General features: G+C 42.6%; 1 protein-coding gene across 1 annotated transcript in view; it reads left to right on the top strand.

Moving 5' to 3' along the window:
* MEGF9 (multiple EGF like domains 9) overlaps nucleotides 1-16,153 on the top strand; it is an 89,525-nt gene extending 73,372 nt beyond the window's left edge. The window contains exons 4-6 of the mRNA XM_030536009.1: nucleotides 4,531-4,674; nucleotides 6,091-6,363; nucleotides 9,785-16,153. Of these exons, the coding sequence (XP_030391869.1) occupies nucleotides 4,531-4,674; nucleotides 6,091-6,363; nucleotides 9,785-10,239 (872 nt within the window). The 3' untranslated portion in view covers nucleotides 10,240-16,153. The remainder of the gene's footprint in view (nucleotides 1-4,530; nucleotides 4,675-6,090; nucleotides 6,364-9,784) is intronic.
* The last annotated feature ends 1,307 nt before the right edge of the window (nucleotides 16,154-17,460 follow it).

Below are 17,460 nucleotides of genomic sequence, written 5' to 3'. Positions count from 1 at the left end.
TTGGTGAGGCTTCATTGAGGTCAGCAAGGTTGCAGTGGTGACTGAGTGGTGGTTTGGGTCCTTACCATCTATTCTAGAGTACATCTACATAGCAAGCAGAAACCTGCAGCACGGAGTCCACAGGCTCAGGCTCATGTGGCTCGATTCTACGGTACTAAAAATAGCTGTGTAGACATTTGGGTCCCTCCCTAGGTTTCGGAGCTCAGGCTCCAGCCCAAGCCGGAACAGTTACACACCTATTTTTAGCTCCACAGCCCAAGTCTATAAACCTGAGCTCTGAGACTTGCTGATGTGCGTTTCTGCTTCCTGTGTAGATGTACCTGTAGTCAGCTGTCCCCTGATTTCTGCCATTGTATTTAGAGTCATAGAGTTTAAAGCCAGAAGAGACCACCTGTGTAACAGAGGCCACTAAATACCACCTAGCCATCTGCACACCAAGCCCAACAACCAGAATTAGACGAAATATTACAGCCCTCAGAAGATAATCTCTCCAATCTCAACCCTTTGATCTGTATCTTTTATTTAATTGTACTTGTGCATAGGGCATAAAATCATCTACTTGCACCACAAACTTGATAATTTTGGATCTGATCCTCTTCCCACTGAAGTTGGTGTGGGCTTTGCCATTCACTTCGACAGCAATATTGAGCCTTTATTATGTCTAGGGCTCCAACTAGGAATCCAGGGCCCCATTGTTCTAGACCCTATACCAAAAGACAATCCTGACCCAAAAGAGCTTACTTATTTCTGTACCTTCTATTCCCCAGAAGTATGGATTATTCAGGTGTTGGCTGAATGCAACCTGTATTGTCACAAATAACACTATGAGCGCTGCAGAAATGGGCCATTCATACTTGTTTCTGGTTTTTAATGCATTTGCTTCCTGTCCATTTTGTGTTGACTTTCCTTGAACATTGTGTCCATTTAAACACATTTTCTGTGCTGAAAAAAGTCAATTGCCTTTCTGGGTCCCTTCACACCACAACCCCAAAGAGAGAGAATATCATGTGACTTTCACGACCTATCCTGGCTGAGCAGCAGAGGTCCAATGTTGAAATTCAAACTTATGTTGATGAGCCACAGTGTAAAATAAAACTCACCAAAAGTTTGTCTCATGAGTTAGCAGTAGGCAATGAATTCAAGAAGTTTGCAGCTTGTTTGCCAACAGCCTGTGAGCAGAAGGACACAGAATTAATCAAATGAATGATTTGTTTGTAATTATTTGCTCTGTTCTAGTATTTATTACTACATTGTCTGCGCATTTCTAACAAAGACACAGAGTCAATATTGACAGTCGCAGAATTAAGTCTCAGCAGATAACACCCTCGTTGCTTTCTACAGAAGAACAAATTTAATGGGAAATCTAGGAGATATTAGAACTTTTTTTGGTGTGGCCCTGATTCAGCAAAGCACTGGCTCATATACTTAATTTTAAGTATGTGATTAAGTCCCATTGAAGTCATGGGACATAAGAACATGTTTCAAGTTAAGGTGTGCTGAAGTGCCTGGCTGAGTCAGAGCCTTTGTGTGTTTTTTAGGTATTTGATATGAAATTACATACCAAAAAAAGAGAACAAAAAACCAGCTAAGCAGTCAGTCTATGAAGGCAAAACCCTTTGCCATGAGTGTCAAAGGTCGTCTTTATAGATCAGATTGCAGAATTGAAGCCTAACCGTATTACTGTTAGTTTAATCTATGGGCTGGCCTACATTCGGGGGGGGGGGAGTATCGATCTAAGATATGCAACTTCAGCTGTGTGAATAGCGTAGCTGAAGTCGAAGTATCTTAGATCGATTTACCTTGGGTTCTCACGGCGCGGGATTGACGTCTGTGGCTCCCCGTGTTGACTCCGCTACCGCTGCTCGCTCCGGTGGAGTTCCGGAGTCAACAGGAGCGCGTTCGGGGATTGATCGCTACCCGCCGATACGGCGGGTAGTCTGGACGTACCCTATGATGGAATGGTAGAAAGTTCCTATTCTTTCTTTACTTGCATTTCCTTTTTATCGTTGAAGCAGAAAAACAGGTAGTAAATTAGATCTGATTTCTAACAAGTAATATATGCTTGTAGCTCTTGATATGAACTAGAGATTGCACTTTGTTTCACCTTTCCAGCTTTATATAAAGGTGTATATTCCTTGTCAATGCCAACTTTTCTATTGCATTAATACTGTGTTGTGGGCTCCCTCTTGTGGCTAATTGAAAACCTACATTGTTCTGACAAATCCCAGTTGGATAATGTGACGGAATTTCATATAAAGGATGTTTTCTCACAGTATGTTGTATGGATACGGGTTCATTAGGTTTTAGTGTGTTAAAGAGAAAGTAGTTAGAGCAGGCAGGCTGGAAATCAAGAATCCTGGGCTTTATTCTTACACATACTGCCTTGTATAAGTCACTTCACCTCTCTTGTGTCTGACTGTATTCATCTGTAAAATAAGTGTAACAACACCTACCTACCCGAGGAGCCACCAGGCTTAGTTAATGCTTGAAAGGTGCAATCAGAATCAAAACTGTTCTGAAATATTAATGCTTTCCACAGAGAAGAAAGCGATCCCTGGTCCAAAACCTTTAGGATGCTTTGTACAATTGAGTGACCTATTGGTCCAGTGGCAACGCAGCCAGTTGGAGTATTTCAGAGGAAGATGCTTGCAACTCCTGCTGATGGGAAAGGATGTGGTCTTGAAATGGACAGATCTGTACAGAAAACGTGTGCAGCTACTCCAGATTTAGGGCAGCATAATTGAGAGCTAAGTCTAACTCAAGTGCCTCAAAGCTGAGTAGGTGAGATCCCCCTCTAATAGTTGACTCTCCATGATTCATTCAACCATTGGTCTCCATGGTGAGATTGCCAAAAGAGGTTGCAATTAGGAGGTGGTGGTTTCCATCGTGTGGACATCTCTCCTACTGATACCACCAGTTCAAGTCATACAGGCCACTGCACAAGAAGCAAATATTGACTAGAAGACTGAGTTATGGAGCAGTGCAAGCACCCTTAGTCACTGCCAGCCTTCTCCATATGGTCGGGTGGTTTCAAAAAGCAATACCCAACCAGTTAGTCATTCTCCCATTAGTCGGCAGATCAAATACCAGGACAAATTGTATTTGCCTGGAGACTCCCAGTCCCCAGGGTTGCTGGTGCACCAGCAAGAAAGACAAAGAGTAATGTAATGTACCTGGGCTTGCATGATGCTTGAACAGTCTTGACTGATGTTACAAGGAACTATATCGTGTTTAAACTCTAGTCTGAACATGAACCTGATGGGGATTTTATATGCCTGGTTGCTGCTGATGCTAGCATCCCCCGCAGAACCCTGACAGCTTAGCACAGCAAGTGAGCGCTCTGGAACTACGCTGTTCTGCACCATCCCGGTTTGCGGAGAGGCTGCTTTTACCTTTCAGAGGCTTGTACTTGGGATTTAATCAAATAAGCTTCCCCTGGGTCACCTCCATCCCTCAGTAGGAGGCTTGTTGAAGCAGATGATGTTCCTGTTGATGGATGAGCTTTCGATAGGGGCTGCATTTATATTGCCAGCAGGATTTGCTTCCTTTGTTTGCAGTAACATCAAATGGAATTTGACAAAGGGCTAGATCATGCCACAAGGGTATAGCCTCTAGTAAGAGGCAATGTGTTGCTTTGCTGTTCCAGGAGCACCCCAGAGAAGTCATTTTGGCTCAGGAACCCCAATTCCTTCTCTGCTCCCCCAGCATTTCTCCAGGGGGTTAGACCAACACCAAATCCTCCCCCATGGCCTTGGCTCAGCTCTGCTGGTCAGTGCATTGGGAATGGAGCCACATCCCACGCACTCAGACCCAAGGTCTGGGTAACCTGTGCAAGGGAGTTCTTACTTCGCCTCATGTCCTCCTATCATTGCAGCCTGCATCGCATGCCCAATCTCCGAAACTTGAGAGCAGTACTACTGGCATTAGGATTGAGCCTGGTGTCAATGAATTTTGATTGGCAGAGAGGCCAAAGACAGATGCAACATAGACTTTTAACTGAATTCTTTGGTTAACTTAAACAGTGACATTGCAGTGATAGAACAAGTGTACAGCAGAAATCAAGGGAGCTGTCCTCGACATCCCCAGGGTGATCCTTACAGGGCCTTAACCCATCATACTGATTGTTACAGGTATTCCCAAGGCACCAAAAATCAGTGGGACTACTATTAATTGCATGAATTTATTAGTATAGGTAGGCCTACAGTTTCAAAAGTTTCGAGTGATTTTTGGGTGCTTATGTTTTTGACTGCCTAACTGGGGCAGGGGGTGACTGGTGGTCAGAAAGTATTTAGGTGCTCCAAATCAGATCCTTTGAATGTGTCTTAGGTCTAACCCTAAGAAAAGGGGCATCCAAAATCACTAGTTACTTGTGAACATTTAGGCTGTGCAATATAGATCTCTGTGTGTGTGTGTGTGTGTGTCTGTCTCTCTCTCTCTCTCTCTCTCGATGTAGATATTTAAAAATATCCTTGATAAAATGTTCTGCTGTTGTTAAATGAATTGTCTGTTGTTTTTGTTGATGTCTCTTAGGCACCTGTTTGAACTGCCAAGGAAATACGGAAGGAAGCCACTGTGAAAAATGTAAGGTGGGCTTCTTTAGAAGCATCCTCCCAAGCCACGAATGTAACCGCTGCCCATGTTCAACAGTGGCATCTACAGGCAGTTGCCAAATAAGTAAGGCTCTTCTTGTATGCTAGTGAAAGCAACTTCTTTCAATATATTTCACAGCTAAATTGTACTCAGAGTTGATTATCCTAGTGCGCCAGTTTGTAAGCTTTGCCTTTGAATCCCTCTTTCATGGGAACTGGAGTGTGTTATTGGAAGTGACATGTGACATTTAGGAGTGCAGGATTTATTGACTGTATTCTTGGAGTATTTATGATGCTTCTTGTGAGAGCAAGAAACTATTGCCTTGTCTTGCAGACAAAAAGACATCTAGTCTGTGTTATCAGCAGTGGGTGAAATTCATCCTTCTGCAGAAAGTTAGCAACAAGCCTATGCAACCCTTAATTCCTGCTTAAGTGGAACTGAAGCAGTGCGTAGGCAACATGCTGGCCCTTTGACCAGGGGTAAATTTCACACAGTCTACACAGAAAATAGACCTGCCATAAATAATCTGTGCTCTTCGCTTGGCTGCAGGGCTTGTGAAGATGTCTGTGCCTTACAGGTTTTGCAGTGTAGCTTTGAGCTTTTGCCACCTCATTACTAGAGAGATAGCAAAGGGGTGATGAGATGAAATTAATCAGGGAGGAAATTTAAGCTGCTGGCCCTGGCCATGTAAGAAACTCCCAAGAGAAGAGAGACAGAAGCCCTGTTGTTTGGGATTTTCAAATTAATTTTGGACAAAATGCTAGAGAACAAACTATTGGGATCAGTCCTGCACTAGTAGGGAGATGGCCTAGAGCAGTTTTTCCCAAACTTAGTAGGTGGTTGGTCCCTTATTTGAAGACTGAATTTTTGTGATGCCTGTACATTTACTATAAAAGCAAGAATAAGGAAATGTATTAATGATAACAAGGCTAGGCCTAGTAATTTGTGTGTGTTTTCAAGAGGTTGATGGTGAATACTTGAGTTCTAAGGTAAATGGTGTGAGGGGGAGTAACCTTAGCTTTAGGTTGTAATAAAATTTTCAATGCCTTGTGATTTCCCCCGTCCCGCTTCCCCAGGTTGAGATGATCTACAAAGTTCTTGTCCATTCATAACTTCCATGGTGTAGTCCCAATGAGCCAGATGCTCCATGCAATCCATCACTCAAGACAGATGTGTCCTGAAGTAGTAGTAATCTCTGATTGACTGACTGGAAATATGCTAACTATACTCAATGACTGGGCACCAAGATTTAGAAACCTAAAAATGTGTTTTTATTTTTATGTGGCAGCATAGATCTACAGGGCTGAACAGAAAGAAGTCCCTGCTGCAAGGCGCTTACATTTTAAAGACATAAGCGTTCAGCTTTTACACGGGCAATCTCCCATTGACTTTAGAACCTGACTGCAAATCAGTGTGATGCAGAGCAAACATGCAAGTGGTACAAGGAACATTCTTTTACAGGGCTCATTCAGTCATATATGTGATATCTCTTTTTTTCAGAACCTGGTCAGCACGCTCCAACGTGTGACCGATGCAAAGCCGGATACACTGGCCCGAACTGCGACCAGTGTGACAATGGCTTTTACAATTCCGACAGCATCTGCATTAGATGTAAATGTAACGGGAATGTAGACTCAGAGCAGTCACCCAAGGTGTGCAAGCCAGACACAGGGGAATGCATTGGCTGTCTCCACAACACGGCCGGGTTCCATTGTGAGGAATGTCAGGAAGGTTATGTCAGAGACCCGGAGGGAGCCAACTGCACCAAGAAAGGTAAATGCTTCTCCTTGAATCAATGTCCGTGTTTCCTAACCAGATCAGACACACGCAAGCTGCCTGGGGGTGGGGAAGGAATATTGGGTATATTTATTCCTGGAGGGATTTGCTGTTCAAAATGAAGCAGCTTTAGCATCTTCCAAGGTGGACATGGGAACTCATTCCTTTAAAAGGGCCAATCCAAGGGGGAAGCTAGAAGAAAGTTCCCCCTGTAGCCATTATAATGTTTTCTCAAGCTTCATTTTCAGTTACCAAGAGCCTGTCTGAACATTGCCTGCGTTGAAAGGAGCAGCATGATGTTTCTGACGCACGGCTAATCTTTGGCATTCTGGAAATGGCTCTTGACAGACAGCTCTCTCTATAGCTTGAGACAGCTGGCTGCGGGAGAGCAGAATCTTCTAGGTTTCGGCACAGAAAAATATTTAATAAAGTTCCTTTCTTGCAGTGAACTTTTGTGTGTATTTTCATGCGTGTTTGTGCGCATGTCTGTATAAAAAGAGAGACTACTATATTCGTCTTGCTTGTGTTATACAGAAAATCAGACTAGATAATCTAATGATCTGTTCTGGCTCTAAAATCTGTGAATTGAAGATTCATCTAGGGGTTTTCGGTAATTCATCTGTTCACCAAAACTGTGGCAGGAAATATCATGAAATAAACTGAAACAAAAAATTATGTATAATTTGGTTTGTATCCTGATTTCTAGAGCTGGATGTAAACTCCTAACCCCCCGGTGTGTTGCGTTATTTGACTACATTCAGTAGCACTTCTCACGTCAGTAGGGATTTACAGGCTTGGCACCGTTATAAAGGCTTTTTATCATAACACACAGTGCTTCAAGAACTAACACCTCCGCTTTGTAGCTGAGAAACTAAGGCACAGAGCGGTTAGCAACTTGACCAAAGCCACACACCAAATCCAGTGGCAGAGCAGGGATGTGAAATCACTATTGCCTGATTTTGAAGCCTCTTATTCCTCATCCTCATTGCATCTAATACTCTCAGGTGTGTGGTGGTAATGAAGAGGCTACCTTATAACAATATAGCCCTGAATAAAATGGTAGAAAGTTCTTCTCCCAGTGGTTGTTAGTAAGATGCTCCACTAGATAGACTGCAGGCTCCATGCACATGTGATTGTACATAGGAAGGAGAGTGCAGAATTCCAAAACATATCAGGACCAAAATCATCCCTGCTGTTCCAAGAGATTTAATTCAAAGATACTACAATAGGGTGATGTAACCTTCATTCTCTTACTAATTCCTGAACGGATAGACTGCAAGATTGTTTTCTGTGCGGGGAAGAGAGATGATTAGTAGAAAGTTGAATGTTCATTTGCTGTAACGTTATGTATGGCTGTCTGCTGGGTTGCAGATAGCAGTTTCACACTGGCCCATCCGTTCTGATGCGTTGGTTTTGTGTGCCAGGGACTGGCTGACCTTGTTCCATAGTAACATACATGCTTTTGTTTTTGAATGACCCTTTCCAGCCTGCATCTCTCCTGCCACTTCAATGACATGGGGAGAGAGCTGACTACTGACGTGGGGAAATACTGCCCTCCCGGCTCACAGGCAGCTACTGTGTTTCCTTGACACCTGTTTTCCTTTCCATGTTAATATTTAAAAGATCTGCATTTTTGTTCCCTGTTGGCTGAATGTTGCTCGACCATGAGATTTTAGGGCCAAGATTTTCAGAAGTGACTAGTGAATTTGGAGGCCTCAATTTTGGGCAGCCCAACTTGAGGCAACTGAAAGGGGTCCAGTTTTCATGGGGTGGATGCTCAGCACCTTTTAAGGAGTCTCAGGTTGGATACTGAGAAAACTGGAGCACCGAAAATAAGTAGCCACTCACGAAAACTGATCCTTTATGTTTGCTTAGTCACAGGAGCAGACTAAAGCAGGATCCTTGAAGCACTCGGGATTTGGGCTTTAACGTTGTTGCCCCATCCCCCCTGCTCTTCCCCCCATCAGCAGTAAAGACACAACACATTTCCACTCCACACTTCCTGTTGATTTCTGTGTCAGTGAGGTAGTGAGCAAATCTGTAGCACTACATATCAAGTTCCTGTACTGCGTGTTAACAATTCTCGCTTGTTAAATAGGTAGCACTGGGAGGCATGGTGCTACCACGTGTTAAGCAGATTTGTGCGTAAATGGGTCTGTACTGTACTTATAAATCCAACAGCGTGCATTTTCCAAACAGCATGCACATTCACAGCAACGCCATCAGCACCATAGTCTAATTAAACCACTAGTCAGACAAAGCTAAGGTTGAGTGGTGGTAGAAATTGGTCTGAGTGAGAGCCAATGGTCATTTATTATATGATGGAGAGGAGCTGGGTGGATACCTTCCCTGTGCATTTCTAGCGTGTCTAATGGCTAGCATATATTTTAATACGTATATGATAAGGAAGCTTGAGGCTAGTCAATTAGGTTGTCAACAATATTTTAACCTTAACTGTCCTCTAACTAGACTGTTTTGTGTGGGAACCTTATTTGAGATTGACCTTTTGTAACTTGTAATAGCTTTTTATTAAGAACTTTATTCAGTGGCTCAGTACTGCAGTGATTGGTGGTATAAAAATACCTAAGATAGACAGGACCAAATTCTCTTCTTAGTTTCGCTCAGGCAATCACATTAAAATGGATAGAGTGGGATGGATGTAGCTGAGAGCAGGACTAGGTCCATGGAGCAGAAACATTCTAAATCCTCTGTGTAGTTGTAACATGTTCTGGTTAGGGATCTTTCCACCTCTAAGTCCTGGGCTTTAAAGTATAATCACTTCCCTACTGCTGGCGCTTAGGGGCTGATCCTGAGAAGGGCTGAGCATCCCCAGCTCCTGTTGCCTGTACCAAATTAGCCTTTCAGAGGTGATTCTCCTTCTCAGCCCCTACTAGTAAAAGTTCTCTTCAGAAAACCTTTTGTATGGGTGAAATCCTGGCTCCACTGAATGGACAACTTCCTTTGACTTCATGGAGCCAACATTTCACCAGTTGAGTTGCACTTGGAGTGACTTGAATTCATCATGAGTAATCAAGGTCTTGTGGGCCAGATTTTCAAGAGCAGAGCACCCACAATCGGGGCCAGATTTTCTAAAGAGCTCAGCTCCTATTTGGGCACCCAAACAAGGAGGAGGTTTTCAAAAGTTCTCAGCACCCAGCAGCTCCCATTGTGATGCTTATGACCAGGTTTTCAAAAGAACTCAGCCCTCAATGCGCTGAGCTGTCTTGAACATCTGGCCAAATATTTTGATGTGTAAATGGGACCTGAACAATTCTGACCTTAAAATTTTAGTTTGTTGCTCTCATACTAACAGTGATCTATAGGCAGAGCCATTTATTTCCTGTTCTGCAGTCATGGCTCACCATGTATTTTATTGTTTGTGTGTGAATTAATTTACATGTCTCATTTTTATTTGTAGAAGTCATTCCTGGTCCTGAATCTAGAGGGTTTATAACTGCTGCTCCTAACACCAGCAGGCCAACATCATTTTCAACTACGGTGATAAACAGTACGTTAGCGCCAACAACTGTGCAGACTATATTTCCTATCAACTCCTCTGACAATAGTACCTCTGCATTGGCAGACGTCTCCTGGACTCAATTTAACATCATTATTTTGACAGTTATTATCATTGTTGTGGTCCTATTGATGGGGTTTGTGGGTGCTGTCTACATGTACCGTGAATATCAAAACAGAAAACTTAATGCTCCTTTTTGGACCATTGAGCTCAAAGAAGACAACATTAGTTTTAGCAGCTACCATGACAGCATACCCAACGCTGATGTTTCAGGCTTACTGGAGGAAGACGGAAATGAAGTGGCACCAAATGGACAGCTGACGCTGACAACTCCCATGCATAACTATAAAGCTTAAAACAAGAGTCACTCCAGCTATTCCAAAGTTGGCTTTAAAAAATTACCATCCTCGTTGAAGGGGTATCAAAATCTGTACCAAGGTTCCAAGCAAAGGAATTTGCTACCCACGTATTCTTTTACATCGGACATGGCGTAGCTTGCTGTTGAGCAGGAAAGGAGTGTAGTGCATATGAATTTCAGGTAAAATTATGAAATGCATTCAGTGTATTGTTTTCCATGACGATCCATAGAATTCATTGCTAAGGACTTTACATAAAATTATGCTGAGCTTAAAGTATATTTTTATATGAAAAGATGGAGGGGGGTAGTAGCCAGTGCCCCTTGATTAATCTAAAGCTACTTTGACTTCCAGCCAAGCTAAGGTGGCCTACACCAGTAGCCTATATTTTGAAAAGCAGCCTGTTTAATTAACAGCCGACTTTCAGAAAATAGACGTTTGTAAAGACTTCGTTTTATTTCCTGGTACGAATTTGTGTTTTTATATATAAAAAAGGAAATCATGTTCATTTCATTGTACTGCTAAGAGACTTCTAAATGAGTATATGTTACACACATACTAAAGTCACCATGTTCAGTTCTCCAACAATTTGGGAAGCAGAAACAGTCAATCATGAAAATGTCTGGGAGTGGGGGGAGAAAGATCACTGTTCTTCCCTTTCTGAATTCTCATACAAAGTGATGATACTGTTAAAACACAGAAATCCACTTTCAGTAGAAGGAGTTAATGAACTTGTATACATACTGTACAAGGGAAGACAAGACATCTCAGGGTCACATGTACAAATAAAAGCTAGGCTTAGTATCCTACCCTGATAGAAATGGTGTGTTCTGTACATAGAATGTAATATATCTTCTCTCCATAGTATTTATAACTATTTGTAAAAAAAAAAAAATCATGAGTCATATTTTATCATCTAGATTTTATCTGTACAGCGGTTAGTGGCATTGTAAAAAAAATATGGAGTTTGTTTAAAATTGTGTAAATCAGATGGCAATATTGCTGGAGCTGGGCCTCTGGCGAACACCCATCATTTAAAGTTCTTCTTCTGATATCACTGAAATTTTTTTAAAGTTGTCTGTTTCCTACTCGTTATCTGTAACGGTTCAAACTCCCCAACTCCTTTAAAGGTATGGCCCATAGTGTTATGAATAGAGACTAGTCGATTTCCAGAGATCAGGTGTAACATTTGGTAATTTGCTGTGAAGTGCCAGCACAAAATGCAAACATGCTGTTACAAATACATAATTATTTATGACTTGATCCTGAAAACCATGATGAACATGCGCTGTTGTTATTCACATGCATAATTCCTTTGAAGTCCACAAGACTGCTCGTGTGAATAAAGACTGCTTGGTGTGATCAAGGATTCTTAGAGGTGCTGAGCTTTGCCTTTCCCCACTTGAAGATAATGGCAACACTCCCATTGACTTTAGTGGAACCAGGACGTCACCTAAGAGTTTACAGATCAGATTCTTCATTGCAAAATTCTAGTTAAAAAAACAAATTATATAGACGCTGTCAAGCAATTTATGCCTAGAAGTTCTTGTAGCTTTAAGCTGTTGTATGCTGGGGAGAGTTAGGAGCCTCAGTTGCCAAGAAATACACAAAGGTCCATTGGTTATGCAAAGTCCTACTGTTCTTGTGCAGAAACAGATTAGCTCTTACAAGAGGGAGCACAGTTAACAGCTGACAGACATTTTCTGGCTCAGCAGAATGGAGATAGCCACATGGAAGCAGGATGCCGCCTTGTCCCCCCAGGTGACTCTAAGATGTAGGCCTGAATACAGGCTCCTACACATAGGTGTAATGTGGATGGTGAACATACATCCATGCACCACCAAGGAAGAATTCTGACCATAACGGCCTGTGAGCAGCTGGTTAGAACACCTAACAGCATGCCATAACCCCTAGATAGACGCCCTCTCCTGTCCTGTTAACAGCTGGCAGCAGGCAATGGGGGAGCATATGCTGAACCTTTTGCCAGCAGGTGTAAGGCGCACTGGACACTTCGCTCCTTTCGTTGACCCCTGAAGCATTCTGTCTGCCTCTGCGCAGTGTAAAAATAATGCCATGGAGCACCTCAGCTCCATCCTGCCCTTCTTCAGCGTGCTTCACAAGCACCAGCTTGGCACATGGTCCTTTTCAAGAGCCGCATCCAATCTCTCTCCCTTACTCTTTTCACTGTACTCACAGGCTGTCTTTGGGCCCAGTCCAACTCCTATTAAAGCCAATGGAAAGCCTCCCATTCACTTTAATGGAGTTTAAATGGGATCATTTGATTTTTTTTCTGAGCTTGGCAAACTGTTAACGTCCTATGAAAATCAATACAATTAATGTCACAAATCAAGCCCTTCTCCTAACCTGCCCTGACACCACCTATACAGCTGTGATGTGTGGGTGGTGGTGCTTTGCAAACATTTAAAAACAATGTTGCTGATAAACAAGGTAGTTAACCAAGTTGAGCTATCGTTGGCTCATGCATTATCAGAAACAGAGTGGAAAAGGAGAATAGTGTTTGTTTATTTATTTAATTTATTTATTCTGTTTGTATTCCACTAGTGCCTAAGGACCTCAGTCAGGGTAGGGGATGCATTGTGCTCAGTACTGTACATACACACAATAAGTTACAATCCCTGCCCCCAAAGATATTAGTCTAATTTAAGATGTGGCACAAGTAAACGTAACAAAGGGAATTTGAGATGAAGGGCAAGGAAAATAGTGATAGCAGGGTGTGATAGACCATGGATAAGCCGGATCTGAAGCCCGCTGAAGTCAATGGAAAGTCTGCCATTCCCTGCTGTGGGCTTGGGATGAGGTCCTAAGTTTATAAGAAGTTAGATTCAAGTCATTCAGACATGTTTTAAGTGATAAAATAGAAGGGGGGGAAAGAGAAAGGATTGCACACAAAGCTTTTGAAGAGTGGATTAATGACAATGGAGAGAATGACTAAAAACTGTAATTACTTGGCATTGTCCTTTTGTAATATCTACTTGCCTGAGCTTTACACAGTGAAAGAAGTAACTTTTCATAGGCGATTTTAGTGATCCCCCCCTTTTAGATTCTGGAAATAGTTCATAGAGCAATAATGCTGACAGGCAAAGAAAGAGCGAGCACTGTGGCCTGTCCGAAGTCTTTTGGGGGAGCTTGAGGAGAGTTTGCAAAGAAGAGAACGGCTACCGAATTTTCCTTCCTGAAACCTTGGAAAGCCTGCAGGCTACTTTATCACAGGGATGGGACACGTCTCATTTGGATTTCAGATCCTGGTTTTTGGTTCTCTCCCATTGTAGAGAGAGTGGCCAGCTGCAGAGTTTGCTTCTGAGTTCAGATACTGACCCCTTCTATCCCACCATTGAAAATGAGGGTGTGTAGTTCTGGTTCTGGCCCTTTTCTGCTTTAAAAGCAAAACAAGAGAAATGAATATGAAGGCACTGTATCCCAGCCCATGTTTGATGGAGTGACGAGGTCAGTTCCCCCTACACTTTGTAATAGTGAGAGAGCAGTAGGATTTAGGAATCCTTTCTGATGCCAAATGATCTCACAAATTTTGAGAAAACATCTCATAGACATCCTGGAGGTCTGATCCAAAGCCTCCAGAAGTCAATTGAATCTTTCCTTGGGACTCTACTTGCATAAAACTTTTCAAAACTGGACTGACCTTGCTGGAACTGTGGAGGGATACTCTGTCATATAGCAGGCTTTGTTTTGGAACTAACCTCAGCCTAGCAGAGAGTGGAAACATCACAGAAGTGAGGCACTAGGGAGGATGCCTATGGGAGGGTGAAATGACTCAGCAGAAGAAACAAAAATAGTTGCAGTCAGTCATGTCTTTCTGCTAAGATGAATCACTGAATAAGAAATCAGAACACGATTAAAGAGAAACTCCCCTGCTTGAGGTTCAGCCTAGTTTTATGATCTTGGGGAGTGGAGCCTGCTTGTATTCCCTCTGTTAACCACATACCTGAGCATCTTTACAAAGAGAGGAAGAAAATGAGCTAGCTGTATCTCTTGATCAGCTTAGCGTGCACCCTGACATAGCACTGCCTGAAATGTCCACCGGCAGCTACCTTAGCTTGCCAAAGGCCTCCTGTCGTTTTGTTCATTTTATAACTTGCCACGGAGCTTCTGGGATGCAGAGTCTGCTCCGCAGCAGCTTGGAACATGCACGGATAAGTAGGAAGAGGACAGCACCGGTGCACTAGAGCCAGCGGAGAGGCTAATCATCAAGTTTAGGGATGGGGCATCGAGGGTACTGGGCACAGATGGCTGCAGTATCAGTATTGATACTGTGATGGCATTTACAGGCATCACGCTGAACCAGGGCAGGCAATAGAGTGATTCTGGACTTGGGAGGCCCCACCCCTCAACAGGTGCAGGGCATGTTCTCAGTGGAGAAAGAGTTTAAAAGGAGACTGGTAGGCCATGGAGTATGGTCTGCATGTAGTAACCAGGAAGTGAGGCTGATGCTCTGCCAGGAGTGGTAACAGCTTTGTGAAAGTTGCTCTAGCAGTAGGGACTTGGAGGGCCCCCTACTTGATCTTTGGGAGTTGAAAGCCCTAAGAGACTGAGGAGAGTCTACTAAGGCAGTGACCATGCCCCAAACTGAAGAGCTCCAGACTGGTGGGAAATGACCTGGGGGGAATGTAATTTGGAGTAGCTCAGTAACTTGGCAGGACAAGTTGATAAACTCCAAGGGCCCTGGTTTGAGACCTGCTGGATTGGATGAGCCTGGGTCCCTTTGCCTTGTCCCCTTTGTAGTGACTGAATGGTGATGGAGCAGTTAGAGCATGAGGGGGTAGGTGATTGAGGCTGCAGCTCAGACCCCTCTGGGATGACTAGACTAGCAGAAACCATACGGCCATGAGCTGACCACTAGGCCAGCTGGTCATCATACCTTCCTACTACAGATACCCACACCTTTGGTGATTATCATTGTTCCACCTGCTAGCAGCTAACCAAATAGTATGCAGTCCTGCAGGACAACAGCATTCATTTTGGGTGAGACAGTGGGTGGTATGATGCAGTAGCTATGTGTGAATGGTGAAAAAGGAGTAATAGGGGGACATGGCAGTCCAGAGAAATATGATTGTGAAAGATCAATGGCTGCTGTTCCTAATGGTAATGATCTTATGCTCATGTCATGGGAAGTGAGCACCCTTTTGGCACATGCCCCTGCTGGTTTGGATGAGGCAACTGAAATCCTAGTCAAGTACCTGAGAACAAAAAGACTCCTCTGATGGTGTGGGTGAAGGGAAAAACAGTAACTTTATAATATGCACAGGGCCACCCTGGCTGGATCACAAGATAGGATGCTGGTCTTTGAATACAGGATGTGGCAGACATACAAAAATATAATGGGGCTAATATGAATTTAAGGTCTTGTATCTCATGAACCATCATAGCTAGAAATAACTGCATGAAGTGTTAGGCCTGGGGAGTTAGCATGAGGTATCATATATTGAAATAGTCACTCCCTTGGTCCAGGCAAAATAAACTTAGACCCTCAGAAGGAATTTATGAGGCAAGATGGAGCCTCTTCACCATTGTAATGGCATTCTGGGGCAGTTGACCTCTGATGTACAGTATCTTTATTCCAAATGTTAAATGCAATATAAGCGATCCAGTATGGTGGCAGACAATCGGTACAGTCTCTTCTAAAATGAGGACCTAAGATTGAAGCCTCAACAAAATTTCTCTTTAAAGTGAAGTTTTAAAATTAGCTTCCAAGAAACTCTGCTATTTATGTCTCCAATTAAAATAAAACATGGGCCTAAAACATTCAAATTACACTTGCTCCCAACTAAAATCCAGCAGGCTTGCAACACATCCAAATAAGGTGTCTTCTAAGCATATACTAAGCTTACAAATGCATTTCTAAAAAAGCTGTGTATGGTTTGAATATGTCAAATTTATACAGAAGAATGTTATTTAAAATGAATAAAATGTATATAATTTGTATCTAAGCCACCTGGGGTTTTGCTTTTGTTTTGTTTTTAAATATAGTCAAAGGGCTGCTACCAAGTCCCATATGAAGTCAGTAGGGAGTTGGATTGAGTCCTGAGGGCTTGAATGTGACCTCGTACCAATAACTCTGTTCATGACAATGAAGTTATTCCTGCTCTATATAAGTGAGATCAAAATTATACCTGAAGTGTTTTTAACACCAAACATTTACTAACATAATTCATACTCTGTCATATTAACAGTGTTTTGTTTTTTTAATCCCTGTGAAATCTTTTGACTATTTATTTTTATTTATGTTCTTGTTAACATACTAATTTTTCAGCTCAATACCTTGTCAGTCAATGAGTCTCTGCTCACTGTAGGGGTGTAATACTGATACAGATTTATTTTGGCATAAAAGTTGGCATTAAATTAGAGAAGACCATACTATCATGGGTGTTATCCACATCTGCATTGGGATCTTCAAAGGAACTCTCTGTGGACCAGATATCTCTGAAATCTGCATCTGAGGAGTTGATGATTTATAAAAGGCTGTTTATAGCTGCAAAAAAGATTTTTATAGCGTTGCCTCTGGAACCTTTACAGTTCTTTCTCATTTGTCATTGTTAGGAAGTTAACTCCCACTCACAATGGAGAAGTAAATACCAAATGGTAAGACTGCTGTTGCCACTGAATGTTATTTGTGACACACTCTGTCCGTGACTCAGCAAAGCACTTAAGAAATGGGGATAACGTAATGGGAATTCAGAATGTGTGCATGTGTTAAGTGCTTTACTGAACTGGGGCTTTAAAAAATGAAGGGCTTAAGTTTCTTATTCTCTACACTTTTATTGGTTTAATTTACTCCTGATTACAGCAGTGGAAGGGTTTTATCCTGTAAATCAATGGGAATTTTGCTCTTGACTTGAATGGGAGCAGGACCAGGCTATTAATGAGAGGATCAGGCTCATTATGGAGTGTCTTGAGAACACTACAGCAAATCCTGTTCCTCTGAGGAAAGCTCAGGTAAAGAGGTTAAGCATAAGCACAATTATTCTGCCACTGATACAACCACCCTTGGGCTGTAGTGAGGTGTGCACCTGTTGCACTCGTCCCTCTGAGCCTTTGGCCTGTGGATCCACATAATCACATGTGCAGTGACGAGGTCTCCATTGCTCTCCTTCATTTTGTACTTCATTTCTGAAATGGCAAAGAGCTCAGCCAGAGTAGGATGGATGATAGGCTTTTCCAATACAATGTCTTGGTGTTGTCAGTAGC

Source organism: Gopherus evgoodei, chromosome 16 (genome assembly GCF_007399415.2).
Source record: "Gopherus evgoodei ecotype Sinaloan lineage chromosome 16, rGopEvg1_v1.p, whole genome shotgun sequence".
NCBI lineage: Eukaryota > Metazoa > Chordata > Testudines > Testudinidae > Gopherus > Gopherus evgoodei.
The sequence above is the reverse complement of the archived record's forward strand: the minus strand, read 5'-3'. Positions and strand labels throughout refer to the sequence as shown.